The sequence below is a fragment of the Eleginops maclovinus genome, chromosome 10 (assembly GCF_036324505.1).
Source record: "Eleginops maclovinus isolate JMC-PN-2008 ecotype Puerto Natales chromosome 10, JC_Emac_rtc_rv5, whole genome shotgun sequence".
NCBI lineage: Eukaryota > Metazoa > Chordata > Actinopteri > Perciformes > Eleginopidae > Eleginops > Eleginops maclovinus.
Window position 1 is genome coordinate 9,336,820 of NC_086358.1, and position 25,718 is coordinate 9,362,537.

Below are 25,718 nucleotides of genomic sequence, written 5' to 3' on the forward strand. Positions count from 1 at the left end.
ACCTATGATAAAAATTACAGGCCTCTCTCATCTTTTTAAATGGGAGAACTTGCACAATTGGTGGCTGACTAAATACTTTTTTGCCCCACTGTATGTGTCAGTCAGCGTAATTGAACGCATTACACACACACACACACACACACACACACACACACACACACACACACACACACACACACACACACACAAACACACACACAAACACACACACACACACACACACACACACACACACACACACACACTCTTTTTTCTCCATTTTAGAATTTCTTATCAATATATCGGTTGATTGCATACCAGAGAATACAGATGCAATGAGCATGTAATGGCAACATGTTTGTGAGCTGTAAAATAATATTGTTAACACACATTATCACCACATGATAAAGTGAGCGGTATACACACTGGAGGTTTCCTACCACAAGGTGGTGCAATGTGATTGAGAAAGACAAAACTGAAACATGCTCCTCAAAATGCCTCAAATGCCGGTAGAGGCAGGACGGAAGTTTAGGATGAAAACAGTGTGGAACACCAGACGTTTGCCACACCATAAGATTTGGTGTGCAATGTTAAAGTGGCACAACAACCGTTGGGCCTTTGCTTGCAAAATCGTGACAGTTACAAGTTCAACATATGTTTGGGAAAAAGTTGACTCACTACACTGAAACATTTAAACAGTGACTTTAATTAAATGTATAATGTCAACAGGTTCCACATAATTGTATTTTTTAATTCAAACTTAATATTATTGCTTTCAACTAACCTAATATAATGATGTGTTATCTATTTCCATAATATATTTATTTAAGACAACGTTTCAAGTTTTTGGGAGAGTAAGTGTATGTTGTGATAAGATTTGTATTTGTTTTTTGGTACATTTTCGCATTTTTAGACACCTTAGCTGGTGGTGTCGATTTAAAATAAATAAGTGGTTAAATATACAGTATATTGTATTCAATTGTTATATTTATTTACAGAAATGATCAATTTCCCTTTAGAGCAGGACAGAGCATCTGTTAAAAGTACTACACTTTATTCTTGGACTGACTAAAGAAAGTCTTTGTTATTTTACTTTTAATATTTGTTTGACTGATCAACTTAATACAATCCTGTTGTAAAGAGATATTTTTATGGTATTTTTTAATTTTTTTTAGACCTGTATCCAACCCTGCTTGTAAAAACATCGTGTTGCCTCCTCTTAGAAAACATGTGAATCATTCTGAGAGAACCGTGTCCTGCATTAGTGTTGTAAATTGAGCAGAAGAAAACTGGTGAAATTGTAATAGCTGATTATTGTAACATTTGTGGTCGAATAGAGCTCTACATTGATGCATTTGTAACCATTAATAAAAATAAAAGGACACAAAAACAGCGTTCATGCTTTAAATTTGAACAAGAGTAAAAGAAGAAGGATAGCAACATTAGAAACACATTCTCTTTATTATGTGTATACCAGAACACACACTACAAGACAGCTGCTTATTATTTCTCAGAGGTTATTTCTCATGTGGGTCGAGATGCTGATAATAGTTTATCTGTTGCACAAATGAGTGCTGCAGCAAGTGGAAGAGGATAAACCCGGACGATTCAACATCATGCAGTCAGTTGATGTCATGCAGCCCTGCAAGAAGTTAGGATCTGTGGGAAAAGACAGGATGTAGAATTAGCGGTAATATATTTTGTCTTTTTGTTTTAATAATAGAATTATCGGTGGCATAGAAAAGCACTTACTGGATCCAACAATATTGATCACTTTGGCACAAACCCAGCTTCTACCAGTGCAGTGATCCTGGGTGCCTCCACAGTTCTGCAGACCTCCACAGTAACAATTCAATGCTTCACCTGCAAGAGAAAACATATCTCCATCATGCTAATCGAACTAAATCACTGCAACTTCATTTTAATTTGTGATCAATTACACTGCAGGTCAACTCACTCTGGCTGACAGCCAACAAAACAACACAAGCAACAATCACAGCCTTCATGTTTTCAGGATTTATCTGGACAATGGTTTCTGTTCAAGAAAAGAAAAGAAGTGTGAGAAACGAAACATCAGAGCACCAAAAACAAAACACAAAGATATCTCACCTGATGAATTTTCCTTCTGTGGTGTTGGTACCCTGCTTCCCTTTATATACACTGTAGTTGTGTAAATGTTGCATTACATAGGATGTGGAGTAAGAGCGTCACACACACACTCTTACACAACGACTTGGTTTAGGGATGCATTGTTGCGCACACTGCATCCCTAAACCAATACACAGCATAAAACCACAAACAGTAGACATATTAGTACAACCGTTATTCAAATTGTTCCTAGTAATGTCAGCTTTTTGCAATAAGTTAGTGACTAAGCGATGATGTTATGTATTAAACCGGTCTGAGAAACATAGCTGCTGAAACCGAGTGAGATTTGAAAGTAAAGTATGATGAAATAATGGGATGTTTCCTCTCTGTCTTTGTTTTCCACCTGATTTTTCTTTGTACTTGATAGTAAAATACACAGTATCAAATCAAATGTAATAATAATAACAACCAGAATGCCATCATAAGGAGAAAACACAACCCTTTTTGTCACATTGTGTGCAAATTGGAAAACTGAGCTTTTGAGATGACCTGTTGAAACTCAGCCAATGGACATGAAACACCCAGAATAAACTTGGATCACTAATGTTTTCAGGAGTTTACCTCTGAGTTTCTTGTCTGAGCACATTGCTTCTCTCCAAACACATGAAAGACACTGTAGGATCTTATATAATCAGATTGAGAGTCAAGCTAAAAAAAGAAGAAGAGATAAACGAGCATTCACTGAACACTAATGAGAGAAACAACAGCTGCAAATCCTTTCTTTTTTTTGAGATAAAGGCGACTGGTGACTTTCCGTGTTACTCTGTTCTTACTTGATATCTGATTTAATTTGCAGACATTTTCTTCTTTTTTGTTAAACATCCTAGTAGTTAAGAGTTTGTTGAAATAATTCATCAGTTTTATATTTGTTAACAGCTTTTAGAATGATAAAATTATTTGTTAAAAGTAAGTTTTATTGGTACAAATAAATCACGTGTTTTGGAGGTGATGAAGATTTTTTCAATTTAGATTTTAGGGGGTTCAGAAAGGTTGTGTAAAACTTGTTTGACTCAGTTTTTACAGTACCAACGAACAAGTCGACTTACGTGTTTGCATTTATAAACCACAACTATGTGAGACTTTCTCTGGAAAGTAATTATTGAATAACACACCCAATTACATGCATGCAATAATACTTTGGAACATTGGGAAAATGGACAACAACCTGTCAAACACAAACGCAGAAAACAAAACCTTAATGAATGTTCAGAAACAGGTCAGTACTTCCTGTTATCTCTCTATCAAATAACAGAAAGCGCCTGAATTCTGAAGATAGCCTGAACATACTTCATTCCCACTAGGCAGTTGTTCATAGAAAGTTGGTTTTCAAGAAAAAATAAATGAGATAAATCAAGATAAGAGTCACACCAAAGTCAGGGAAGATTCAATACCTTTCTGCATACTTTATTTTGTCAGCTAAGGAAAAATCATTCAAAAAGAACAACGTTCCTGAATACTCTGAATATTGAGTTGTTTTCCCAGGAGGTATTCATATTTTGTAAATTAATGATAGAACTAAATATTTAATCTGATATTTCTTTCCTCTAAATATGTATTAATTTAAGTCTTTTTTATAGAATCGCAAATCCTTGAGAAATACATGTTCAACATTTGTTTTGTGTTGAGAAAGCAGTTAAAACTACTTATATATAATGTCTTGGTGAGGAAATGTATTCACTATCTTTAGGAGCGCATAAAACTGGAGATCAAAATAGTCATAAATTATGTATTTTATCCTGCTTAGTGGGGATGGATCAAGAACTCCGAAATAAAAAATACTGAACTGAGAAAAACATTCAATTTAAAACAATAAACACCTACGCTGTGTGATGCACTAACTCTATTCCCTATATATGTCTTTTTTGTTCACTCGCATATTAAAAACGTCCCGCCCCTCTGACATGCCTGCCTTATAAATACAGTATCCATGTACACAATCAACGGGTTGTCATGTAGAATGCTTACACATTGATTTGGAAACCTTTTCCTTAGGAAAAAGAATAAACAACTTTACCATGCAAGGAGGTAACAGGTATCATCAACAGCAAATTGCCCTAAGGATGTTGGAAAAAACAAACAGTATATACTGGATTTTTTTTTAAAGACACACAGTAAATTCAGGATAATGCACAAATTACATGCTTTTGCATAGAAATTGTGAAAATTGGAGATTGACAAATATGAAAGCCCAGGAATTAAGAGCGGGGAGATTCAGCACACATTGACAATCTCCATCTCTTTGAACACTGTAAGAAGCTGCATTATTTTCCTCAAGTCAGTGAGTCTGCGCCTGAAACAGTTTAATCTGTGAGGTCCAGACACCACGACTGCTCTGTGCTCTGAGTCTGGACGCCAATGCTGGACCTTCGGGATGACACACTTTCGCTGTCCCTGCTCTCCATAGAGTCCCCCCCATTCCCCAGCAGGCACTCCAGACTGGTGTGTTCGATGGCAGACGGGTCGCCCAGAGGAAGACTGGGCTCTACAACATCCGATCCTGAATCCAGGGAGGATCCAAGAGGGCGGAGTGGCAACATGGGTAGAGAGGCAGAGGGGTTTAAGTCCTCCATGTGGAAGATGGAGTTATCCTGTATCAGATTATGGGATGTTGGGGAAGAGATCAGAACACAAGTGTCCTTCCGTGAAACTTGTGAACAACTGAAATCAGGGGGCAGACAGAGGTGGGGGTAGGAGCTGGGTGGTGAGTCCAGCAGGCTATGTGTGGACGTATCTGAACGGGCACCGGACAAAAGGCATGTGTATTCATCACTCTCACTGGAAAGCTGCAGGCACAGAGTGGGCTGGGACTGGCTGATGGCGGTAGGGCTCGAACTTAGAGGTCTGTTGTCGGAGTATTTGTGCCCAGGATCAGGCGCCAGGTCGGGGCATCCACCCTGGAAGCACTGGCTGACTCTCAGAAGAGGAGGGCTGGTCCGCAGATGTGTACTCACGCTCTCAGAGCTGTCACACGGCCCAATAGATGCAGAGTTTGTAGAGAGACAAGAATTGGCAGGCAGACTAGAGGATTGGTTTCTCTCTGTTTGCGTCTCAGCAGCTTCACCATAGCACAACTTGGAAGAATGTGGGACACTTTGGTGGATCCCAGGGTCATTATGGAGGTGGCAGGTTGAAGCTAAGTTGAAGGGCATACCGGTTTCAGGGGTGGTGAGGTGGCCAGACACCATTTGGACACCATACTGATGTGAGGCTTTGTAGTTATGTACAGATAGATGAGACTGGAGGAGATGCATCATGTGGTGCAGGCCCCTGGTGAGCTCAGATACTTCCTGGTTTAGTGTGCCCATCTGCGAAGAGAGGGCACAAAGTTTAGTTGTAATGTTCCCAGGCTTGGAGCGAATTGTTGCCTACCTTTCATTTTCTAATATTAAACTGAGCAAATTTGGTAAAAGCTTCAAAGTACAAAAATAATAAACACTTCTGCCCAATTGAGTCACCCAGCACCCACTGGCTGAATAATTCAGCGTCTATCTTTGAGGTTTATTATTGGATTGATGTCCAGGTATAATTTTAAGATGTCCTCCCAAAAAAGAAACAAACCATTTTTAATCCCCTTAAAAATGGCTTCTTATGCGGTAGGCAAATCCAGAGGGACACAAAGGGAAGTAACTGACGCAAATAGGGAAGGAAGCCGACAGGAAACTGAGCACAAGAGAGCGAAACAAGTAGAAAAGAGGGCAAAAAGTAGAGCTAGGTTGTCATCTAAAGCTATTTTTCTCTTGAGATTGACGAGTCAGCACTCCTGGCTAGCCCCTGCATTGCAGAAGTGCCCTGCTGATTAATTAATATGAACCTCACACAGCACCTACCTGGGCCCATCTGGATCCTCCCAATGCACGTCCTTTAGATTTATTTACATTCAGATGAAAAATGCAGAGCATATAGGGATATAAGTAAATACTACTTCCCTCCCTACAAACAAGGCTGATTCTGGATGGGATGCCAGAAAAAATATTTTGAATTTCTTCTCATTCGGTTGTTCTGCACTGAAGTTCATTTTAAGACTGAAACATTATATTTCCTTGTCAAAATCTCATCAATGTTACTTCAGGTAAAGGGGCTGTACCTTACCTTTTGGTTGAGTTGACCAATACTGTGTCTGACCTCTTCTGTCTCCAGCAGCAGAGCGACATTAGCGTCCCTGGAGTCTGAATAAAACAAGAAGAGGAACAGTTGAGATTCTACAAAATGACACGTCATCACTGCAAATGACTGCCAAAGCACTATTTTGAGGGGCTATCAAGTTATTATTTATATCTTTGTGTCTTTTATCCTGAGTAAGGGTTTACACAGGCTGTTGTAGAAAGTTTGTTGTTGCTGCAGTACGTTAGGAGCTCCAAGAGAGAAGCTTGGGAAGACTTTAAACATGAGAAGTAGACAGACCACAGTAGCAAAATTAACAAAATGCAAGCAATCCTCTGGGAGGCGCTGTAGGATGGCCAGAAAAATTAAACACAGATATGGAGGATTATCCTACAACAATTATTTAAAAACTGTTCCTTTAACATCTACAGTATTGCTACAGTTTACTCTTGCTGAGGCATTTGTCAAGCTAAAGTAAATTTGTTGGATTTCCTCTGAACTGAATGTGATTCTAATCCCAGAATGATAGCAATCATCAGTAAAAGCTCAGGTCACACTCTGTACGCTGCTTTGACCCCTGTTGTCCTTTAACATGTTCTCTGGCTCTTTGGACACATGGCTGTCATTTGATTCCCCTGCCCTCTCATATTTCCCTCAGAAGGACGTGGGGAACATTATTGGATCCACAGTTTGACCTCTTGAGTTTACCTCCAGCCATCTGGCACCCGGGTGACCCTCGCAGCTGGAGGCGGGCTTGGCTTACCTTGGGTGCTGCCTCCTGCGCTGGCTCTGGGCCCGCTGTGCTCCACGTTGAAGTGGAATGCATGTCCGTTGTCTTCGATACCGTCTACAAGCCTTGAAGGGAGGGGTGAAGAGGAGAAGCTGGAGTTAATGTAACAGTAGAGCTTTTTCAATTATCATCGGAGCTATCAGACGGCCCTGGATTGGGCCATGAGATCTGCTGCTGGCAATGGCCCATGTGGGTTTGAACATGAGGAGGAGAGCCCGGTCTGGAGGGGCGGATACCCGAGCTCTCTGAACCAGCACTTACCTATATCTCGGACTTACTGGATGACTCAGGGATACATTATGAATACAGATGGTTGGGGCAAGAGGATAAGGTGCTCTGGTAATGAAATGCAGTGACATCTGCTGAAATATGCAATGCAGATACACTCCATTTACATTAAGTGGATAATACAAGTATCTGTGGGATGACTTTAGGTGTCTGTTACTGCGACACCTTACTTTAATCCGTCTAAGACCATCATAAATGGTGAATATGTAGGCATAAAATGGTCTACAAAATCTAGTTAGATGATGTCAATGACACAGGCAGGTTAGTAAATACATTGTTCTGTTATTTCTTAAGGGGGGGAAATTAAACTATTATTACTTCATGTAATATAATTGAAAATGGCTCTTGAAAATGTGTGTAGCACCTCAAACAATGTGGCTTATTTAAAGCTAATTTACTTACGGTTCCAAATTAGTTTCCTCATGGTTGAATGCACATAATGTAGTTGCTTTGGATAAAAGCATAATGCAAGCTGAACGAAAAACACAAACAGTGTGATACCAATATAAACAAGACATTTTAGCACTACGGTTGCATTTTGTTCCTATATTGCATTGTATTGCCTTACGATAAATTAATGGGTGTTAAAATATTACATTTTTTTCAACATTTAAAAAGTCATTTGGAATTTACTCAATACCTGGGACTGAGATCAGGGGGTCCAAAGCAGGTAACGGTTGGGATAAGCAGCTTTGAAGGCTTTTGCTCGGCCCCCGGCGCTCCCTGAGCTGAAGTTGAGGCTGTGCAGGATTGAGGGGAGGAATTGTGCTCTTTTTTGAACGGCAGCTGTGGGGACAAGCTCTGTCCGTGGACGGCACGACTGAGATTGGGGGAACGGCAGCGCCGCAGAGCATTAAACTGCCGCAACTCATCCCCCAGGAGGTTCCCCAGAGAGGTGCGGCGAACAGGGCTGCTGAAGCTGGGCAGCAGGAGGTTGCGGCGGGTGCGGGTAGCCGGAGAGAGGTGGAAGTCATCGGGGTCATCCCCCTTTGTTTCCACAATAGAAGAGAGCCTGGATTCCTGCAAAAACAGTAAATAAAACATGTAACATAATAACTGGACCTTTTTTATTGGAACTTTCATTACCAAGGTGTGAGTTTATCCTAAATCTACTTGTTTTATTCTGAAGCATGGTGATTCAACACATAATTACATGAAGACTGAAATATTAAATGTAAAAGCTGCTGATAAAGAGCAATTATTTTGTAATTGAGATTGTAATGAGTTAGCGCTGATAATATTTTAATCACATAATTCTGCTTGTGAGTACAAAACTATAAGCTTACATAAACGTGAAATGCAGACACAGCGAATACTCTAAACAGTATTTTAATAATGGAAGAATAACGCTGGAGATAAGCACACTGTACAGTACATGGTGAGAAAAGTAGCTCATAAGGTTTCTCATCAGGAGAGCTACTGACCCAGTTAGCTAGCTCCAGGGACTGAACTACTCTCCTTTTAAATGAGTTTCAACCTGTAGGGGAAGTCCTTGCACAAACCCTCCCTCAGCACTCAAAAACAATATAGCATGTCCCCTGAAAACAAAGGAGTTTTACTTTGAAAAAACAGAAATGCTAAAACTCTGGAATTAATTTGGGTGACACCTTTCAATACAACTGCATTGGAGTCTACTTTCAAAGAATTCATGAACAGGCTTTGGAAAGCACTAATACAAACAAGTTTAGGAAACAGTGTGTGGTGGTTAAAAGAATAATGAGAGCCCCTAGAGAAAGAAACTTAATTTGAACTCACGTGGTGAAGCCTGGGAGACCTTGAAAACCTGCTGAGACCCTGCAGTAACAAAAAGAAAGCGAGAAGGATTGCAAAGGACAGTCTCGAACCAAAACTTCTTTTTCGAATAACCATGGTAATGAACCTTCAACTTGAATGGAATTTAAAGGTGCCTTTTTGAGATTTCTTTTTATTAAACAGAAGTCATGTCTATAGTATGTTGACCTTGAACAGTATACAGACTGAGGGCTGAAACATCTACCAAATATTATAAATGTCAATACGGAGCCATTGTTTCAGACATTTGTTTTTGACCTCCATGTCACCTTCCAGTGATAAGCACCCTGGTACAAACATTAAGTGTTATTCCTCATAAAATATTCTGAAAGGAGATTTTTTTAATATTTGAAATCTATTCTTGTCTTTTTTTGACACATAGCAGCATATCTTGGCATGTTACCAGCACCTGTTGATCAGTGGAATAGTGGGACGCCATTGGCAGCTCCATGGCGCAACGAAAGGTCAAAAACTCCACAGGGAACATATTATTAATTTGGCTGATGTCTGTGCTTTTTTAAAATGCATAAAATTCTAATTTGTCATTCTGAATGACCTTGGCAAGTGATTAAGCTTTTGCTTCTCACTCTGGACACTCGAATGCAGAAACATCCCAGTGAAGGTTTGTCTTTCAGCTGGCTAAATTGCAAGCAATTTAGCCAGCTGGGTGGCAAACGAAACTGTGGTAATGAGAATTCTTCCTTCATGTGTGAAAAATATGTGCTTCTGACAACATGGCTTAATGTGACAACACAAGCCACAGTCCATTGCTCTACCAGTAGAATAGTGCCAGTAATGCTCCTTGATGCAGAACGCCAATTCACAGAGGAAACACATTAAATGTAATCCTTCATCGAGAACAATACTGAGTTTAAAAATCCTCACTACTTAAAGGGAAAACAGAACTCTAGCTGTTGGGCTGCATCTCCACAGATAGTGTTGCTATGTGAGAGGACATATATGTGAATCTATTCAAGGTTGGGAATAATTCCCCTCATAAGAAAACTAACCCTGGGGCAACATGGACTGATTAGCCAGCAAGAGATATTGGTGCCAAATTAATAGAACATCAATATCACTTAATGGGGCACAGATGCCACAAGTGTCCTACATATCAAAGTGGGTTTGCAGAGACTTGATTGAGGGAATTTTTCCTGTCACTCACAAGAGTGCTTTCTTGTGTTTGCACATGCAAAGACATACAAAATCATTTACAGTACCGACATAAAGAGTATGTCAGTATGATGTGCTACTTTTCAAAGGCAGAATACATTTTGTGGGATCTGTTTTTGCCATGAGAGATTTACAGTAGGTAACTCTGAATCAGTAAAAAAAAAAGAGTCCAAAACACAAGCGGGAAAATCAGCTGCTACAGTGTATGTTTAATGTTGACAAAACACTCCTAAACCATGTTAAAAAAACCCCAGCTAACCCAGGTGTTATGGTTAGAAAATGAGGCAATCTCATTAAATATCTACAAATTATGCGGATAATTTAGGAAATGATGTAAGTAATGATGGAAGCGATGTTTCAAAAACATAATGGAAATAAGAACTACAACCGAGAGAGTGTTAGTTCATCCAGTCGGAGTTAATCTTGATATATTTCAGAAATGTGGATCTACAGTATTCTGCTGAAGGCATGAACTTGAAAGGTCACATTACACTGTTTTTGTCAAATCTTTTCTGTACTCCTTCAGTCCTGAAGTCTATCCTATCCCATCCAATGTGTCATAACAATTTCTCTAGCTTTAACGAAAACAGTTTCTCTCCCACCACGTGTTTTCCAGTGACTGTCTTTTTCAACTTTGTTAAGCTGTCCTTGTCACGTGAGGCTCCATAATGGGTTGTTTCCCTATAAATCCTGACCGGTGTTCTTCACACTCCAAAACTACTGACTACTTAACTCTCCCTGTGGCGACACGGTCCTTATACTCTGGCATATCTGGACTCAGTGCTGGTCCCCTGGAGGTGGAGTGACCTTCCCACTCTGCCCAGGACAGCAAAGTCCCCCCTTATCTCTCAAAACTCACACCCCTTAAGAAATAAACCATGGTGGAATACTGTGGAATTTGCATTCCAAAACATTTAACCTGACCTACAGCAACCGTTTTTTTAAGGCACTCTAGGGAAACACAAACATCTTTGACATTGACATATTTCGAACTGCTAGTGGCTAACTGTGTCAGTCTGCCCATTGGTGCTGAGCAGGTACAGCAGGTGTTCATTGTTTATAATGATTTTTCACTGGCTGCAGCAAAAACAAGAGCAGTGGGAGTAAAGCCAAACATCAAAGTTGAGGCTCCACATTCAATCAATCAGCTGAAACCCACCGTAAAGCTCCGAAAGCCAAATAGAACCTGACCTTTCTAACAAACATGATTATAAAAATATTTCAATTCTAGGTGCGTTATAAAAAAAGATACCGATTTACAACATTCTTTGCACTCTTAGAAAGGTGGCAATCAAACTTTTTTAATTAATTTGACTCATACAGTTTAAATCATAAAAAAACAAGCTTCAAAGTCAACTTTAAAGCACGGTAAATGTTTGTCTGATGTTAAAAAACAGAACACAAACCAGTTTTTGTCTCTGTTTGCATTAAACAAAGTAAAAGAAGCTGTAAAATGTTAAGCTTCTCTTCAAAACCCATTCAATCGAATTAAATGGACACCACTGCAGTAAAAGTTATAATGACAAAGTAAAGAGGGATACCTTTTACTGTAATTAGCATTCCCACAATCTGTTTGTTTGGCAGTATTTCACTGCAAATGACTGATTGCTGTACGGTCAGCATACAGTTCTTAAGTATCTCTCAAGTGTAAAAGAACCTCCCATCCTACAACAACCACCCATTAAATGAGGATGAGGCCGGAAATAATGTATTATGTATATATATCTATATATATATATATATATGTGTGTGTGTGTGTGTGTGTGTGTGTGTGTGTGTGTGTGTGTGTGTGTGTGTGTGTGTGTGTGTGTGTGTGTGTGTGTGTGTGTGTGCGTGCGTGCGTGCGTGTGTGTGTGTGTCAGGAGTCTATGGGACCTGGCAGCTCCACCAGGCAGCTGAGCACTCCTTCATCTTGTCAGGGGGGCGGCAGTGTCCTGGCTTTGTGCTTGAGCATAAACTCTGAGCAGATGGTGTGAGATAGAAGTAGAGAGCTAGTACTCAGCAACAGCACAGAGAAACCTGCTTGAATCACAATTAAAGACCATCATAACTCTATTCATACAGTATGTACCTACAGTATAGGGCATGCATACACAAGGCACAGAGGCACACAATTTTTCTCCAATTGGGCCATATATCCATGGATTGTATAAGATGCTGAATGTTATCTATGATGTCTTTTTTTGGAATTATAATATATGTGTTGTTGAAGCTATTATCACTGCAATTGAAGCTGATTCAATCGCTGGCACAAAAAAAAATCTGGTAAATGAATGCTCCCAGCACAGTTTTCAAAAGCAAACAAATAAAAAACAAAATGAATAAACTAATGAGCAACAAAACCATCAGACAAAGGGAAGGCCTGTGGGAGCCAAAAGAAGTGCTTGAAGTATAAAATGCCTGAGAACAGGAAATGAGGATGAGATTGGAAAAGTCCTTTGGGGAGATTTGGCAGTTTCGTACGTAACACAGTAAAGATGTGTCAACATTCATTTGTTTTTTTCAGACAGTTAGAAAGAATGGCATGAACTACAGCCATTTATGTTTTGGTAATGTTTCTGTAATAACTGAAACTATTATTTGTGGGGGTTTTGAGACTTATCTGACTCATCTAATGATGTCTGACAACATGCGCTACATGTGTAAGTTCAACGGTTGTCTTTTTCTCCACGTTTGCAAGATTGTCTTTCCTTGTGTAATGCTTTCTTAAATAACTGTGAGGGGCAGCATTGAGAGGAGGTCAGTGTCTGGGTGTAATGTCATCCTGCTGGGCTTTGGGGTGGCAACATGGAAGCGATACGGCTGCCTGACAGTGGCACCCATGCATGGTAATTGGTCTGACAATCAAGCCACCAACAGCCCTTTGGTTCTTGTGGTAGAACAAGTGTCAAGGAGAGTGACAAACACACCTTGGGGGGGTAAACAAATGTGTTGTATGGTGTGTTGTGGGCTTTATTCTATCAGATGAATGTAGGGGTCAAAGGTTTATGTGTGGGTCCATTTTTTTGCAAGAAAACCTAATCAACCAAGTTGCCTTACACACAAACATAAGCTTTTGGTGTAAGCTATTCAAAATCATAGTACAAAAGCACAATTTTGACTCTTTTGAACCAATGTTTAAGTATCATACAGGCTGAGATCCATTGCAGAATAAAGAAAAATTGTTTCTAGTTTTCTAAATCTATCCTTTCGAATTTTGAATTTCCTAGAATTGAAAACATTAAGTATTACCGCTATTCTCCTCTACATTTTCTGTGTGTTTAAACGTGTGGGTAATACTGAGATTCAAGCGTACTGACTAATATTTTGTTCTTCGCCAGTGACAGCTTACAATTCTGCCCCAATTTTAACCCCAATGACTTTTGTTTGTGAGTTTGTTCTCATTACCTCATCCTGGCTGCCCTCACGAAGGTTGTAGGTGAGGTTGTTGTGGATGTCAGACGCAAACACACTGCCGTACTCAGGGTACAGTTCCAGCACCTCTCTCAGACCGCGCACATTGATATACTGCAGGTCGCAGTAGGTCAGCGCTTTCACATCTGCGTTGGTCTTGATCACCTGGTCTGGTCCAGGCAGGTCAGAACCAATGAGGTCCCCTTTTCCTGAAATCAAAACAATAAATCATCCCGATTGTGCTCTTCTACAAAAACATGATGTAAGAAAAGCCAACACCACAGTACCAACCTAATATCGCCAGCACCATTTTGTCTTTTAGCACCTCCAGGGACCCAGAGCAGACAAAGTAGTTGGCATGCAGCGCGTCACCCTGACGGATGAGGTACTCGCCAGGGACGCAGAAGGAAGTTTTTATATGGAGGGAGAGCGAGCGCAGGCAGCCACGACTGGCCCCCTTAAAGACCGGTAGCTGGAGGATGTCCTTATTCAGATGCATGGCGATGTCGGCCCGCAGCTCATCAGGGAAGTCATGCAGGAGCTGGGGATGTGTGACAGATGTAATGAGGTGTGACACTCATTGGTAATTAGGGAGTGGACTGTGTTGCCACCAGTTACCCTCTTATGAATTTCAATAGGATGTCAATTGGCTGTGTATGGGCAGCCATGTGTTAGGAAAGATCAGGAATAATTGCAGGTGCGAAAGAGTTCTGATTTTAGATTTCAGTGCTCGATTACCATCAAAACATTGCCTTGGAGTTTCTAGAGGGCAGAAAGCACCATGTACTAAAGTATTACATGACAACAACACAATGTAAGGGACTCCTACCTCGTTGGCATCTATACCATTGTTGACCGACCACGTGGTCTGGAAGTACTCCAACATGCGCTGCTTGATCTGCTGGGGCAAACGGTGGACACGGATGAAGTCCTTCAGGTCCTTCATGCGTGTGTGGTAGAGAGAGCGCCGTGAGTACATGCGCTGGATGATGGCCGTCACGTTACCAAAAACCAGGGCATGCATCAGTGCTGTGTGAGAGAGGGAATAAACAAGTATCAAAGCCCGTAGTTATCATGATATAAAGTGTGAATATTTGTAAATAAGACAATCAAGATGTTATTCTGAAAGCTGTTTCTTTAAGCACTATTTCAATGGGTTGAAAAAAAAGATTTGAAATAGGAATCTAATTGTGTATTGATCACTATAAATCACTCACACTTGTTACTGTTTCACTACCTTTTGATCCCCACAAGAGGCACGGAAATTGATAGCTGCATTTATTTCTGTTTTAACAAGCAGTCTGTGAACACAGCATATTTAGCGTCTTGATTGTTGCACCAATAATTGCCACCTCAGCTAAAATAATCTGTTTATTGGTTTAGAAAGATGGCTACAAGCTGCTAATAAAGACCAGCCAAACCCTCCAACCCACTTCCTGCTGAATCACTAATGCTGGCGTGCCAAACAGAGGCAATGTTATGCCAGGACGCCAGAGGGACAATGAACCATGGTGTCAGACTTACCGCCGACGAGCATGGTGCAGATGGAGAAGATCTTCTCAGAATCGGTGTTGGCACAGACATTGCCGAAGCCCACACTGGTCAGACTGCTGAGGGTAAAGTAAAGGGCTGCGATGTAGGAGCTGCGCACTGTCGGGCCGCCCACCGTGCTGTTGATGTAAGGCGTCTCCAGACGTTTCCCAAGCTCATGAAGCCACCCTTTGATGGAGGAGGCAGAGCATGAGCGAAAAGTGTCAAAAAGTTCACATTAGCATTATGTCTGCATGTCTTCTGTCGGCTCTGAGACAGATGGTAGTGTCAGGATGGTACTGCATTACCTGGTCTTTGACAGACAGCAGTGTGTGTTTGGGTTTGTGTGGTTCTCTTTGGGCTAGATGTTGACCAATTTTCAAAAAAGACATTACAGGGCTGCTTCCTCAGAGTTGCTTTTTTATATCAGATTTGGTCTGCTTTCACACAGTCCTCATTAGAGTGTCAAAGTCTGGTGTTTGCAAATATATCACCACTGAGCAGGGCTTCACCCCCCAATGAGTTAAGGGGACTGTTTGGGAAATCTAATCCGTCTTCTTAATTATTGGAATTGTTGCTTTTCATACAAAGAATTTAACTGACTTATAGCATCTTTGGTAACAAAAAGAGATTGTCAGCACTGTGCTTAAGTTATAAAATGAGGTCTTTCATCAAAAGTGGAAAATCATTTCCTGTCAGAAAAGCGCAGCGGGGACAATGAATAAATTATGCCACATGGTAAAAAGAACGTGAAACCATTGCTTAAGGTATCTTTTACAGGAAAAGGATGCATTATTCCCCCTGCTTTGCTACATAAAACCCCCAACCTGACCTTCATACTTCAGCAAGGCCCCAATCAGACTCACCAATTTCCCAGGTCTCATTAGTCGCTATTTCCTTGCGTCCAATCATGTACCAGATGCAGGCCATCCAGTGTGCCAGCAGGGCGAACACAGACATGAGTAAGGTCAGCACCATGGCGCTGTACTGGGAGTAGCGGTCGAGCTTCTGAAGCAGACGCAGCAGGCGTAGCAGGCGAACTGTTTTAAGCAGGTGTACAAGGGAGGTCTAAAGAAGAGAAGCAAGGATTGGGTAAGAAATGGTAAGAGGAAGTGAACCCATGTGCCGTGTTATATCTGGAAACACACTTTGACGACAAATACACAGCTGAATACGACAGCTTGGATAAGCAGTGATTTGCTTTGCTCAAACAAAAGTGCTTATCTTGTATAAAATGAGCTATTTAGGGAGATGTCGTCAAACATCAACAATAGCAGCCTTGTGGAATGCAAGGCAATGCATTTCAAAAGGCTAAATATTTCAGAGGGAAGTCAGTATTTATTATAGGTAATCAGTTTTCTGCTTATGTCTGCAGTCATAGAGAGCATTGAAAAAGAGCCGTCTGAGCATTATTATTGTCCAGTTGCACTCACCACTGTGATGTTGAAGGCATACAGCAGGTCAAAGGGCAGGGCAGCCACCAGATCCACAAAGAACCAGCTGGTGGCGTAATGAATCCAAATGGAACGCGCCTCATACACCACCTGCCCTGACTTGCTCACATAGGTGGTGCGGAAGTTTAGGATAATGTCTGCAAAAAAAACCCAAAAGTGATTTTGTTTCCCCAGCGACTAAAAGATGATATAAGCATTCGTCCGACTTGAAGGTTGAAATGTGTGTTTGACTAAAGCCATTTTAATATACAATGACAGCTATAAATGATATGAGATGAAATATGCATGCAAATAGAAAACAGCTGGAATATGTCCTTCTTTAAAGGCCATATGTATCATGGAGTTTGTGAGACAGATCATCTTTATCTTAGTGTCAGAATGTGGGGAACACATAACAAGCAGAACTCTGGCTGTGTGGTGTGATGTAGAAAACCTCCTCTTTCATACAAGCTGTCCTTGTTTGCTGAGAAATTGGCTCATCACTCAATACAACTCTCAGCTATGAAAATCTAAAAGAAGGTAAAGTTTATGCCAACATTTTGAATTCAAATGACCCTGTATGCGTATGGCTAGCATGCTTCTTTTGAGTGCTATATGGGGCTTCTTTTACATGTAATCTATCAATTACATGACTTTTGAAGTCAAATTACAATAAAATAGAAGTCTGGAAAGTGACATAACATATTAGGCTTACAGGAACAAAGTTGAAAAAATGTCCTCCCTAGCATGGCAGGTGGCATCTCTCCTTGTGACACCGTTCATCTACATTTGAGGGAGAACTTTAAGGTTCAGCCACCTGAATTCTTGGTTGCATCCCTTTGGACAATAACAGGCATTACAAACTAGGAATTCCTTGGAAAGGGCCAGGAAATCACTCAGGGAACACAAAACCAGGTTGATTAGAACTGGAAAGGGCGTACTTTCAGACTTGAAGGGGAACTGGATAACTCTGTGGCCGTTGGTTGCCATAGGTGGCAAGAGAGAAAATAAAATGGACAGTTGCCTAATGAAAATCTCATGTCATCATCTATGTTTTTTGAAAAGCACCAACATGCTCTTGTAATTCTGATAATTAGAGATCCACAGGCATTGATTTGACCAAATGTGACCATCGAGATGTATGAATGAAATTGGTTTAACAGTGGTCGAAACACAACTTTATATCTGCTTTAGGAATAAGTTTGTCCACTGGGCAATGACTTCAGGTAAAAATCAGGGAGCCGTGTCTTGTTTTCATCACTAACCTATAATAAAGAGCATTTCCACTACAATGTCGCTGACGATGGTGGAGCGCCCGGCTGTGACGGTGTCATCATACGGCGTGAAGCTGACGTTGTAGGGCACGGTGACAGCCACATAGAAGGTGGCAAGCAGAATGAGCCAGTCCCACAGGGCCTTGGACACGCTGTAGTGGAGCAGAATGAAGCGTGACTTCTGCACGGCCGCCACCTTATACTCCGGTATTGAAGGCTTTTCCATCATGCTCTGATAAAGAGGTGTGAAAATACCTTTGTAAGAGTACATACACAGTCACAGTCAAGATATATACAACTAATATCCTCTTGTATTTCAAGCTTATGTTGATATAACACATTAGAGAAGCTGCATGACTTAATAAAAAGATAGTTATGAGCAGTGCTGTGTAAGGAAATGGTATTCAGATTGACATTGCGTGCCAACATTTAGCAGAAACAGACCATATAAATGTCAACACTGTCTATTGTGCCCTGACCGCTAATAATTTAATACCGTATGCAACTCAAGTGAAACTGAAATGGCTATGCTGCTTGGTTATCTATTCTTGACAGCCTCCTTATAGACAGTGATAAACCTTTTAAATAGCTGTGCAGTAATAACACCAAATGGCAGATATAGGCCTGTGGTCAGTCAGGGGGAAAGTTATTACCAACAATGACGCCTTATAATCTCATACATGACTTGGCCTTGGTTTAAATTCATCCCTCCAAATGCCATTAGTGATTTAAGTGTCCGGCGGTACGGTACAATTGCCGTCAGCATCTTTTATTTCCAAAGTCATGCTTATTCATTCCACTCATTTACTTTTTATTGAGAAAATCCAATTGCAGGAAGCTTGAATTGCTCTTGCTGATGAGGTGAGGAATCCATTCAGTGCATAATGAGAGTGCAGTTCTCCAAATGGAGCCTTGCACTTGGCACATAATAGCCTTAACCATGTTTAGGAGACAGGAGGAGAAGCGATTAGATTTGACAGTGGGGAGAGGCAAACAGAAAGGAGAGTTAAATGAGTAATCTATCCTAAAACACTGTGGCCACTTCAGAAACAGGAGGTGGCAAGCAACAAGAAGACTGGGTAATAAAGTCGCAACAAGAGATTTCATTATAAGGGGCTGTGAAGCTGACTTAGAGATAATAGACTGACTATTCTATAGCAACAAATAGCTGCAGGAATGAATCCTAAAACCAGAAATATGAGGAAACAATTTTGCCCTCCATGGACTCAAGGTCAACCATTTCTTTCAACCCATTTCTCATTAAATGCCCAAAATAAGATCTAGTTTTGATGAATTTTAAACCTTTAAATGTCTTTAAACAGTTGGTTGATAACAAGTGGCCTAATCAGACTTCAGAGGTGGTCAGGGACATTAAACATCATGATGAAAAGTCCGCTTTTACAGCCTTTTTTGAACTTGCAGTCTTGCAAACTATTCCATTTAAAACGTTCTAACTCGTAGATCAATGAATTTATTATGTTATGAGGAAATATTTTTGTAAAAAAGATAAGCGTGAGAAATGAAATTAACAACTAGGAACCTAGGAAGAGAAGCAACGGTATGAAGTTTGCGTATAGCCTAATGTAGCTTTTTACTTCAGGTAATTGCATCGCAAAAATCTTAAAAGTGGTGTTCATTTGAGAGGATTACCTTTTAACTGAACATGACATATCCTAATCTTTTTTTTTGCCATAGAGCTTGTTTTCTGGAACAATCCAAAATCCCTAACTTTTGTTGAGGTAACCAATGTTATGGGTTAAATGCCGGTTGAGCCTACAAAAATACATCATACCTGCAGGAGTCCGTTTTATTGAGAGACAATGTGCAACTCTTTCTTGTATTATTCTTAGAAAATGAATATAAATGAAGTTTCCAGCTTTTAACTTTTATGGCTGTATTAATTATGGCTGCCTGACAGAGGAAATTCAAGTTATCCCCAGGGGGAAATAGCAGAGACTCGCCATCAACACCAGTGGCATATGATGACTAATGATAGTTTCAGCAATGTCGGCAAAAGCTTGACGGTTTATTTTAATTTGCCTTACAACACAAGAGGGCAGTGCAGCCAGCTGACCTTTGGCACCCAACCATCACATCCCAATGATTAGAAAAGAAAAGCTCAGCACGGGGGGGGACATCATACACAGCTGGTCTGCTCTTCATTAACTCACAATGTGGCTGAGAGATTACTGTTCCAACTACAAGTCCCAGCATGCTCTGGGCTCCAACACTGATAAAAGCCTGTTTTTGTTGGGAAAGAGGATACACACAGCGCACCAGTTGTCTCAAGCACTGCCTCAAGCAAGAGTCTATGCAGAGGATGCTCAGCCTTTTTTTATACCACAAAATAATAACATTCAACAATGCAGCGGGAGTGCAGAACAATAAAAACTGTAGTCAAACATTGACTCCTTGCTTTACTCAGTACCTATTAATTGATTGTAGAATCACTACACCTACTACACTTGGCAATATGATCTGCAGTTTCAACAATCAATAAATTGCCTCACAGCAAGATGCTAAAGATACACATTTGCTGTCTGAAAGTGTGTGTGAGTGTTTAGAGGTCAAAATAAAAGGAAGAAAACAAAGATAAACTGAGGGATGTGAATGCACCAGCCAGGGACTAAAAATGTGAGCTCTATAATTCACAGTCAACAAAATAAATATTTGAATCCTAACTTAAAAATGCCTCCAGATTAGACGTTTTTGACAAGTGCAAGTGAAAAGAGGCAATTGTGGCTCCCCCTGGGAAGTGCCTGAAATGAAGTCTGAGCAGCGTGGTTATAGTAGCTGATACACTCATGGCTTGACAGCATCATAACTGCCAGAACAGACACAACAACAACTCAGTGTTTGTCTTCAGGCAAAGCTCAAGTTGAACATGTTTTGAGGAGGCAACGCAGTGTGTGGTAAACCAATTAATGAATATGCTGTCCCTGCTTTCTGAAAATGTGGATACAAAATGTACTTTTGAAATCAGTTTACGGATTGCTGTTTGAATATTTTTACCTCAATACTTTTAAAAACGTTAAGCACTGACTGTATGATTTCTCTCGAAGGCTTTAACCTGAAGATCCACCCATGTGTTTTTCAGGAAAAAAAATAGTATAGCCCCCCCCTTTTCTTCCCTGCATTGTAGGATGATAGGCTACAAATAGAGATCAGAGGAGATGTGACTGGCCGTGGTGTGGAGGCAGAGGAAGATTCTACTGAGAGGCCGACAGAAGGACACAGACAGATAGACACAGTAAGCAAAAGATAGAGGGAGAGACAGAGTAAGAATGAGTTAAAGACAATGGGAACAATATAGTCAGAATAGCACAGAGAAGGCACTGGTGGGTTAAGTGTGTTAGACCCTTGAAGCATTTTGTTAAATGTTGCATAATGTTGCTAGGTTATTTACTTTATGAGCACCATATAATAAAAACGTTTGGTGTTTTTTATATGTAAAAATAGAACAGTATTTCCCTCTGGATTGTAATGAAGTAACTTCTGGAAAATGAAAGTGGTCCACTTAAATAAAAATAAGCATAAGAAGGAGTGGAGATGCAGCCCTTCAATATTTGAGCTGTAGTGGAAAGGAAACAGGGAAAGGGAGGGGTAATTGAAAAGCAGAGAAGAATTGGTGGCTTTGCAGAGTGACAGACAGACAGAGATGACGTTAGAGTGACAGATGGAGAGGGAGCGAAAACGAGCAAAAGCAGCAAAGAATGAGAAAGCTAAATGCAGGGGGAATTTAGGGCATCATGGTGTAAATAACTTCACCTGAATGTTTTGCCACTTCGTTCTTCTACCTTCTAGGTAAATATTTGACTTTTGTGAAATACAATCAACATTTATGTAACACTTTAGTTACACCTGGAGTATTTTCACAAGCTACCCTGCAGCATACAAAGTAATTTATAAACATATTAACGCATCAATAATTATAATCAAAACATATATATTATTATGAAACGGATCTGCATAATGAGTACTTTTGGTATAATGAATCCAAAACGTTTGTACTTTTACTTGAATAACTTTTTGATTTGAATGCAGGACTTTTGTAACAGAGTATTCTCCGTAGTATTCTAGTTTTACTTCAGTACAAGATCGGAGTAGGTACTTTTTGGGGAAAGAGAGATGGGGAAACATTAAACAACTAAGTCTTACTCTATTAAATAACTTTATGAATGCCGATTATTGGACAAATAAACAAAGTATTAAATTGCGCTATACTTACCTTAACCATATTCTGATAATAATCCATTTTTGGTCCAGGTTTGTTATTTTATCTTAGTATGTAATTCAATTGAGCGTTTTTCTTAAGCTATTTTTTTCCAAACAGTGCTACTTAGTGTTAAAACCAAGTGCCGTTTCCATAGTTACTTGCAGTATATTTGACCTCGGATTGCGCAATTCCAAGCGCACTACATTGAGCGGATGCATTTTTGCGGGTGCCTGTCGCTATCTCTCCGTATGTCGCCAATATAATGTCTACAGACACTTTTATTATGGGTCGTGATTTTCCATAGTTCAGCAAATGTATTTAATGTATGTGTGTGACATATTTAGTCTTGATGATGTGACAAAACCACAGCGAAAAGACAAAGGTGAGGCAGACAGTATTCTGCCGCACCGAAGAGGGCGTTATAGTGAGCCCACAGTGCTGCTGTTCTGTAAATCTGACTGAACGAGTCAGTGCCATGAAGCTCACTGTACTTACAAAGCGTTCTTCCCATTCTCCATAACCCAAGATTTATATGGAGGTAAATGTGTGTTAATATTATTTGTGGACAGATAAATAATCTGTGAGGCTATGGGTAAATGTGTAAATGTGTCTGTAAATGTAAAAAACATTTACACAAATGCAAAAAAAGGCGTTATAACTCCCACAAATGTTTTTACAAACATCAAAAAGGATCTGCAAATACCCAAACAAAATCCACAAACAAAAAGTTGAAATAAAAATACAGTTTGAGAACTGGTTGACACCAGAAGAATATTATTTCTTAAATCCCGATTTCCAGATATGATTCTAAGTATTAAATGATATTGTTTTACACTCTTATGATGGTGAATGTATTATGAACATATAGTTAATGGTGCCTTTAAAAAAAAAAGAATATCTTCTAGAGCATTTATACCTTCCTAACATTTTAGACTTTTATCAGCAGCAGTAACTTCAGTCAGAATTAATATTATACTATTATTCTTTATGTGGAGGCAATTCTATCAAATTAAAGATATACCATCTGATGGATGCATGAAGACACAAACAGTCAAATTGTGTGAAAAGAGGAAGTCTGGAGTTTGAGTCTATTGCATGTCATTCTCATTCTAAATGCACTGTATCTGTTTAACACTGTTGGCAGGTCTTTAAGACGAAAATATTTTCCAAAGTCCCTGAAAGAATCCCAAGACACTGTGCAATGAGCTGTCAAACACCAAAGAAAAGAAAACAACACCTTACAGAAATACATCTAATTTGTATTCTAACCAGTAGATGTTTTTGTTTTGTATCAAAAACACACAGTTTGCCTGCATTTATAATATGCACCATCATCACAGGCTTTTTATTAACTTCTCAAAGGCCTACTTTATGTGACTTTAAGTCCCTCCCTAAGGATATAAATGAATAAGGCACTGGCTTTTTTCTTCAGCATGGAATTTGTTTTGAAGTATGTGAAAAATGAAATGCTGAATGTTGTTCATGCTGTGCTTACTGTGCTAATTCTCTCCTACCTACAATGTGATTTTGATGTAAAATTGTGGCTGTTTGGCATCTTTAGAGAATTTATAAATAAAGTCTTAGTGAGAATGAATGAACACTTCAGATTAGCAATGTGCCTCGTTGTAGAAAAACACTATCTATTGATGGTTGCGTATTTTATGCGTTGATTTCTTTTGAGTGTGAACTAATAGAACAGGTGTGCGCATGGTGTCAGTGAACTGTGCCATCTGTAAAAAGGTGAGATTGGAAGCAAGGCAGCAGGAGGTCTGGCAAACTGAGTGCGGGTTTAACGCATTGATTCCCATGCAGACATCATGTTACGGCATTTATCACAGCCTTTACAGAAATGTTGTAATTTGGGTGCTTTTTTTAACTGAACGTCTAATTTTTGGGGTTAAACTTTCAATAATTTTGCCTATAAATGTCACACAACAGTAAATCATCTTCCCAGAGCCTGACGTGACCTTTTTAAATGGCTTGTTTTGAAACACACCGTGTAACAATGTAACAACCATCTAAAACTGAGAAAAAGCAGCAACTTATCATGTCAGCATTTTCATTTAAATATCTACACTATGAAGTAAATGTCATGTCCCTCGGGCCTGTATTAACAGTAGAATATGATGGGTCTTTAGAAGAAGTTAGATATGAAGTGCCTTCTTTTCTTTAAACCTGAAACAACTGTTCCTGTGTGGCATCTGAGAGCAAACCAGGAGCTCGTGTGGGAATGAAACCGATGATAGCTAGGGTCTATTTCCCCACAACATGGCCTCTTAAGGTAATTGAAACACAAACACACTTCAAACACAAAACGACACACTTATCTGAGTATGATTGAAAGCTATAAGGAAAGAGCCCATTATATGCTTCATCCCTGCATTATACAACAAGTTGAGTACATATACTGTATATGATAATGTACAGAAGTAGTTGTTAGAGTGGCCTCATTTTGACGTAAGAGCAAAGTTAATTTAATGAAACATGGTGGTGACACTATGCCCTTCATCATGGAGCTCCTACTTGGAGGTGTTGAAATTTCAAGAGAGTCCCAAAATTGATCATAATGATGATTTATCCAGCCAGTAACCCCGCACTGTCAGTAACAAATATGTGAGCCGCTCAAGAACCACAAATGCAACTGTGTCCTGACAGTTTGTCCAATTTAAGGCTACCAAACAGTAGCTTCCAGGCTTATAAATGTATCAAAAGCTACATTAAATCATTCTGAATGCTTAAAATAGCAAATGCATTCAAGGGATTTCCTAGAGAAAAAAAGCCACATTCCGAGAATCTGAGTCAAGACATTTTATTTTTCCTTCCTAAATCTCATCTTTTAGATATTAACGTTAATAATTGAACTCTGAGACTTAGGGTTGCACATTTCTTGGTATACAGGAGAGGATGTGTCACACATAAATATACCATCACAGCCAATCAGGACGTATTTGAGAGTGGTAAAAGTACTCACACCACCCAGGTTGACCTCCCTTTTTCCTCCCCTGGAGAACTGGCTGGTCAGCTGGTACAGCATGGTGCGTCCACGCTTCCTGGCCTCACTGAAGTGAGAGCTGCTCTTCCTCCTGTGCCTCTTGTCCTCTGAAACTGTCACAAAGTCGTTCAGATCAGCGCAAGCTCGAGCTAATTCTAAAACAATTCTAAATTCCTTTTTAACCTTTTTTCAACTTCTCGTTGTTAAAGGGACAGTCTCTTTCTTTTCTTATCAACATAAAGAAATTCAATGTATTTGTTATGCCGAATAATCCTCCCTGTTGCAGTTACACAAGTAAGACACAAAAACACCTCCAACTGATAGGTGCTTAGCTTTCCTTTCGGTTGCATTTTCTAACAATGATTTCCCCTGGCATCCTGCTCGATTTTTGCAACAGACTGTGTCCAGGTTCCACTTGAGGAGATCGACGCCCGAATCAAACTCCCCATTGCGAAAACATTGTCTGAGTTCAGTGAAGGAATGCCAACTCCAACACAAACTGCTGGGCAGAATGTGACAGTGATGAACAAGAGCGCAGGTAGAAACAGAAAGCTGGGAACCAGAGGATGACCTGCTCGTAAATCATGCTCAAAGTAAGCAAATAAAATGT

At 40.0% G+C, this 25,718-nt stretch overlaps 1 protein-coding gene and 1 long non-coding RNA gene across 2 annotated transcripts in view; both read right to left on the minus strand.

Moving 5' to 3' along the window:
- Positions 1–1,421: 1,421 nt before the first annotated feature.
- On the minus strand, positions 1,422–2,106 carry LOC134871053 (uncharacterized). Its single transcript, XR_010166631.1, has 3 exons — positions 1,937–2,106; positions 1,732–1,842; positions 1,422–1,638 (listed from the first exon to the last, which is right to left on the minus strand). It is a non-coding gene; the product is annotated as an uncharacterized LOC134871053 (long non-coding RNA).
- Positions 2,107–3,483: 1,377 nt separating this feature from the next.
- LOC134870854 (potassium voltage-gated channel subfamily H member 4-like) overlaps positions 3,484–25,718 on the minus strand; it is a 33,295-nt gene continuing 11,060 nt past the window's right edge. Inside the window, exons 4-16 of the mRNA XM_063893333.1 lie at positions 25,088–25,215; positions 17,892–18,132; positions 16,627–16,784; positions 16,060–16,261; positions 15,188–15,382; positions 14,493–14,692; positions 13,955–14,204; positions 13,658–13,872; positions 9,062–9,100; positions 7,947–8,326; positions 6,992–7,083; positions 6,217–6,293; positions 3,484–5,432 (exon numbers count right to left, since the gene is read on the minus strand). Of these exons, the coding sequence (XP_063749403.1) occupies positions 4,428–5,432; positions 6,217–6,293; positions 6,992–7,083; positions 7,947–8,326; positions 9,062–9,100; positions 13,658–13,872; positions 13,955–14,204; positions 14,493–14,692; positions 15,188–15,382; positions 16,060–16,261; positions 16,627–16,784; positions 17,892–18,132; positions 25,088–25,215 (3,182 nt within the window). The 3' untranslated portion in view covers positions 3,484–4,427. The remainder of the gene's footprint in view (positions 5,433–6,216; positions 6,294–6,991; positions 7,084–7,946; positions 8,327–9,061; positions 9,101–13,657; positions 13,873–13,954; positions 14,205–14,492; positions 14,693–15,187; positions 15,383–16,059; positions 16,262–16,626; positions 16,785–17,891; positions 18,133–25,087; positions 25,216–25,718) is intronic.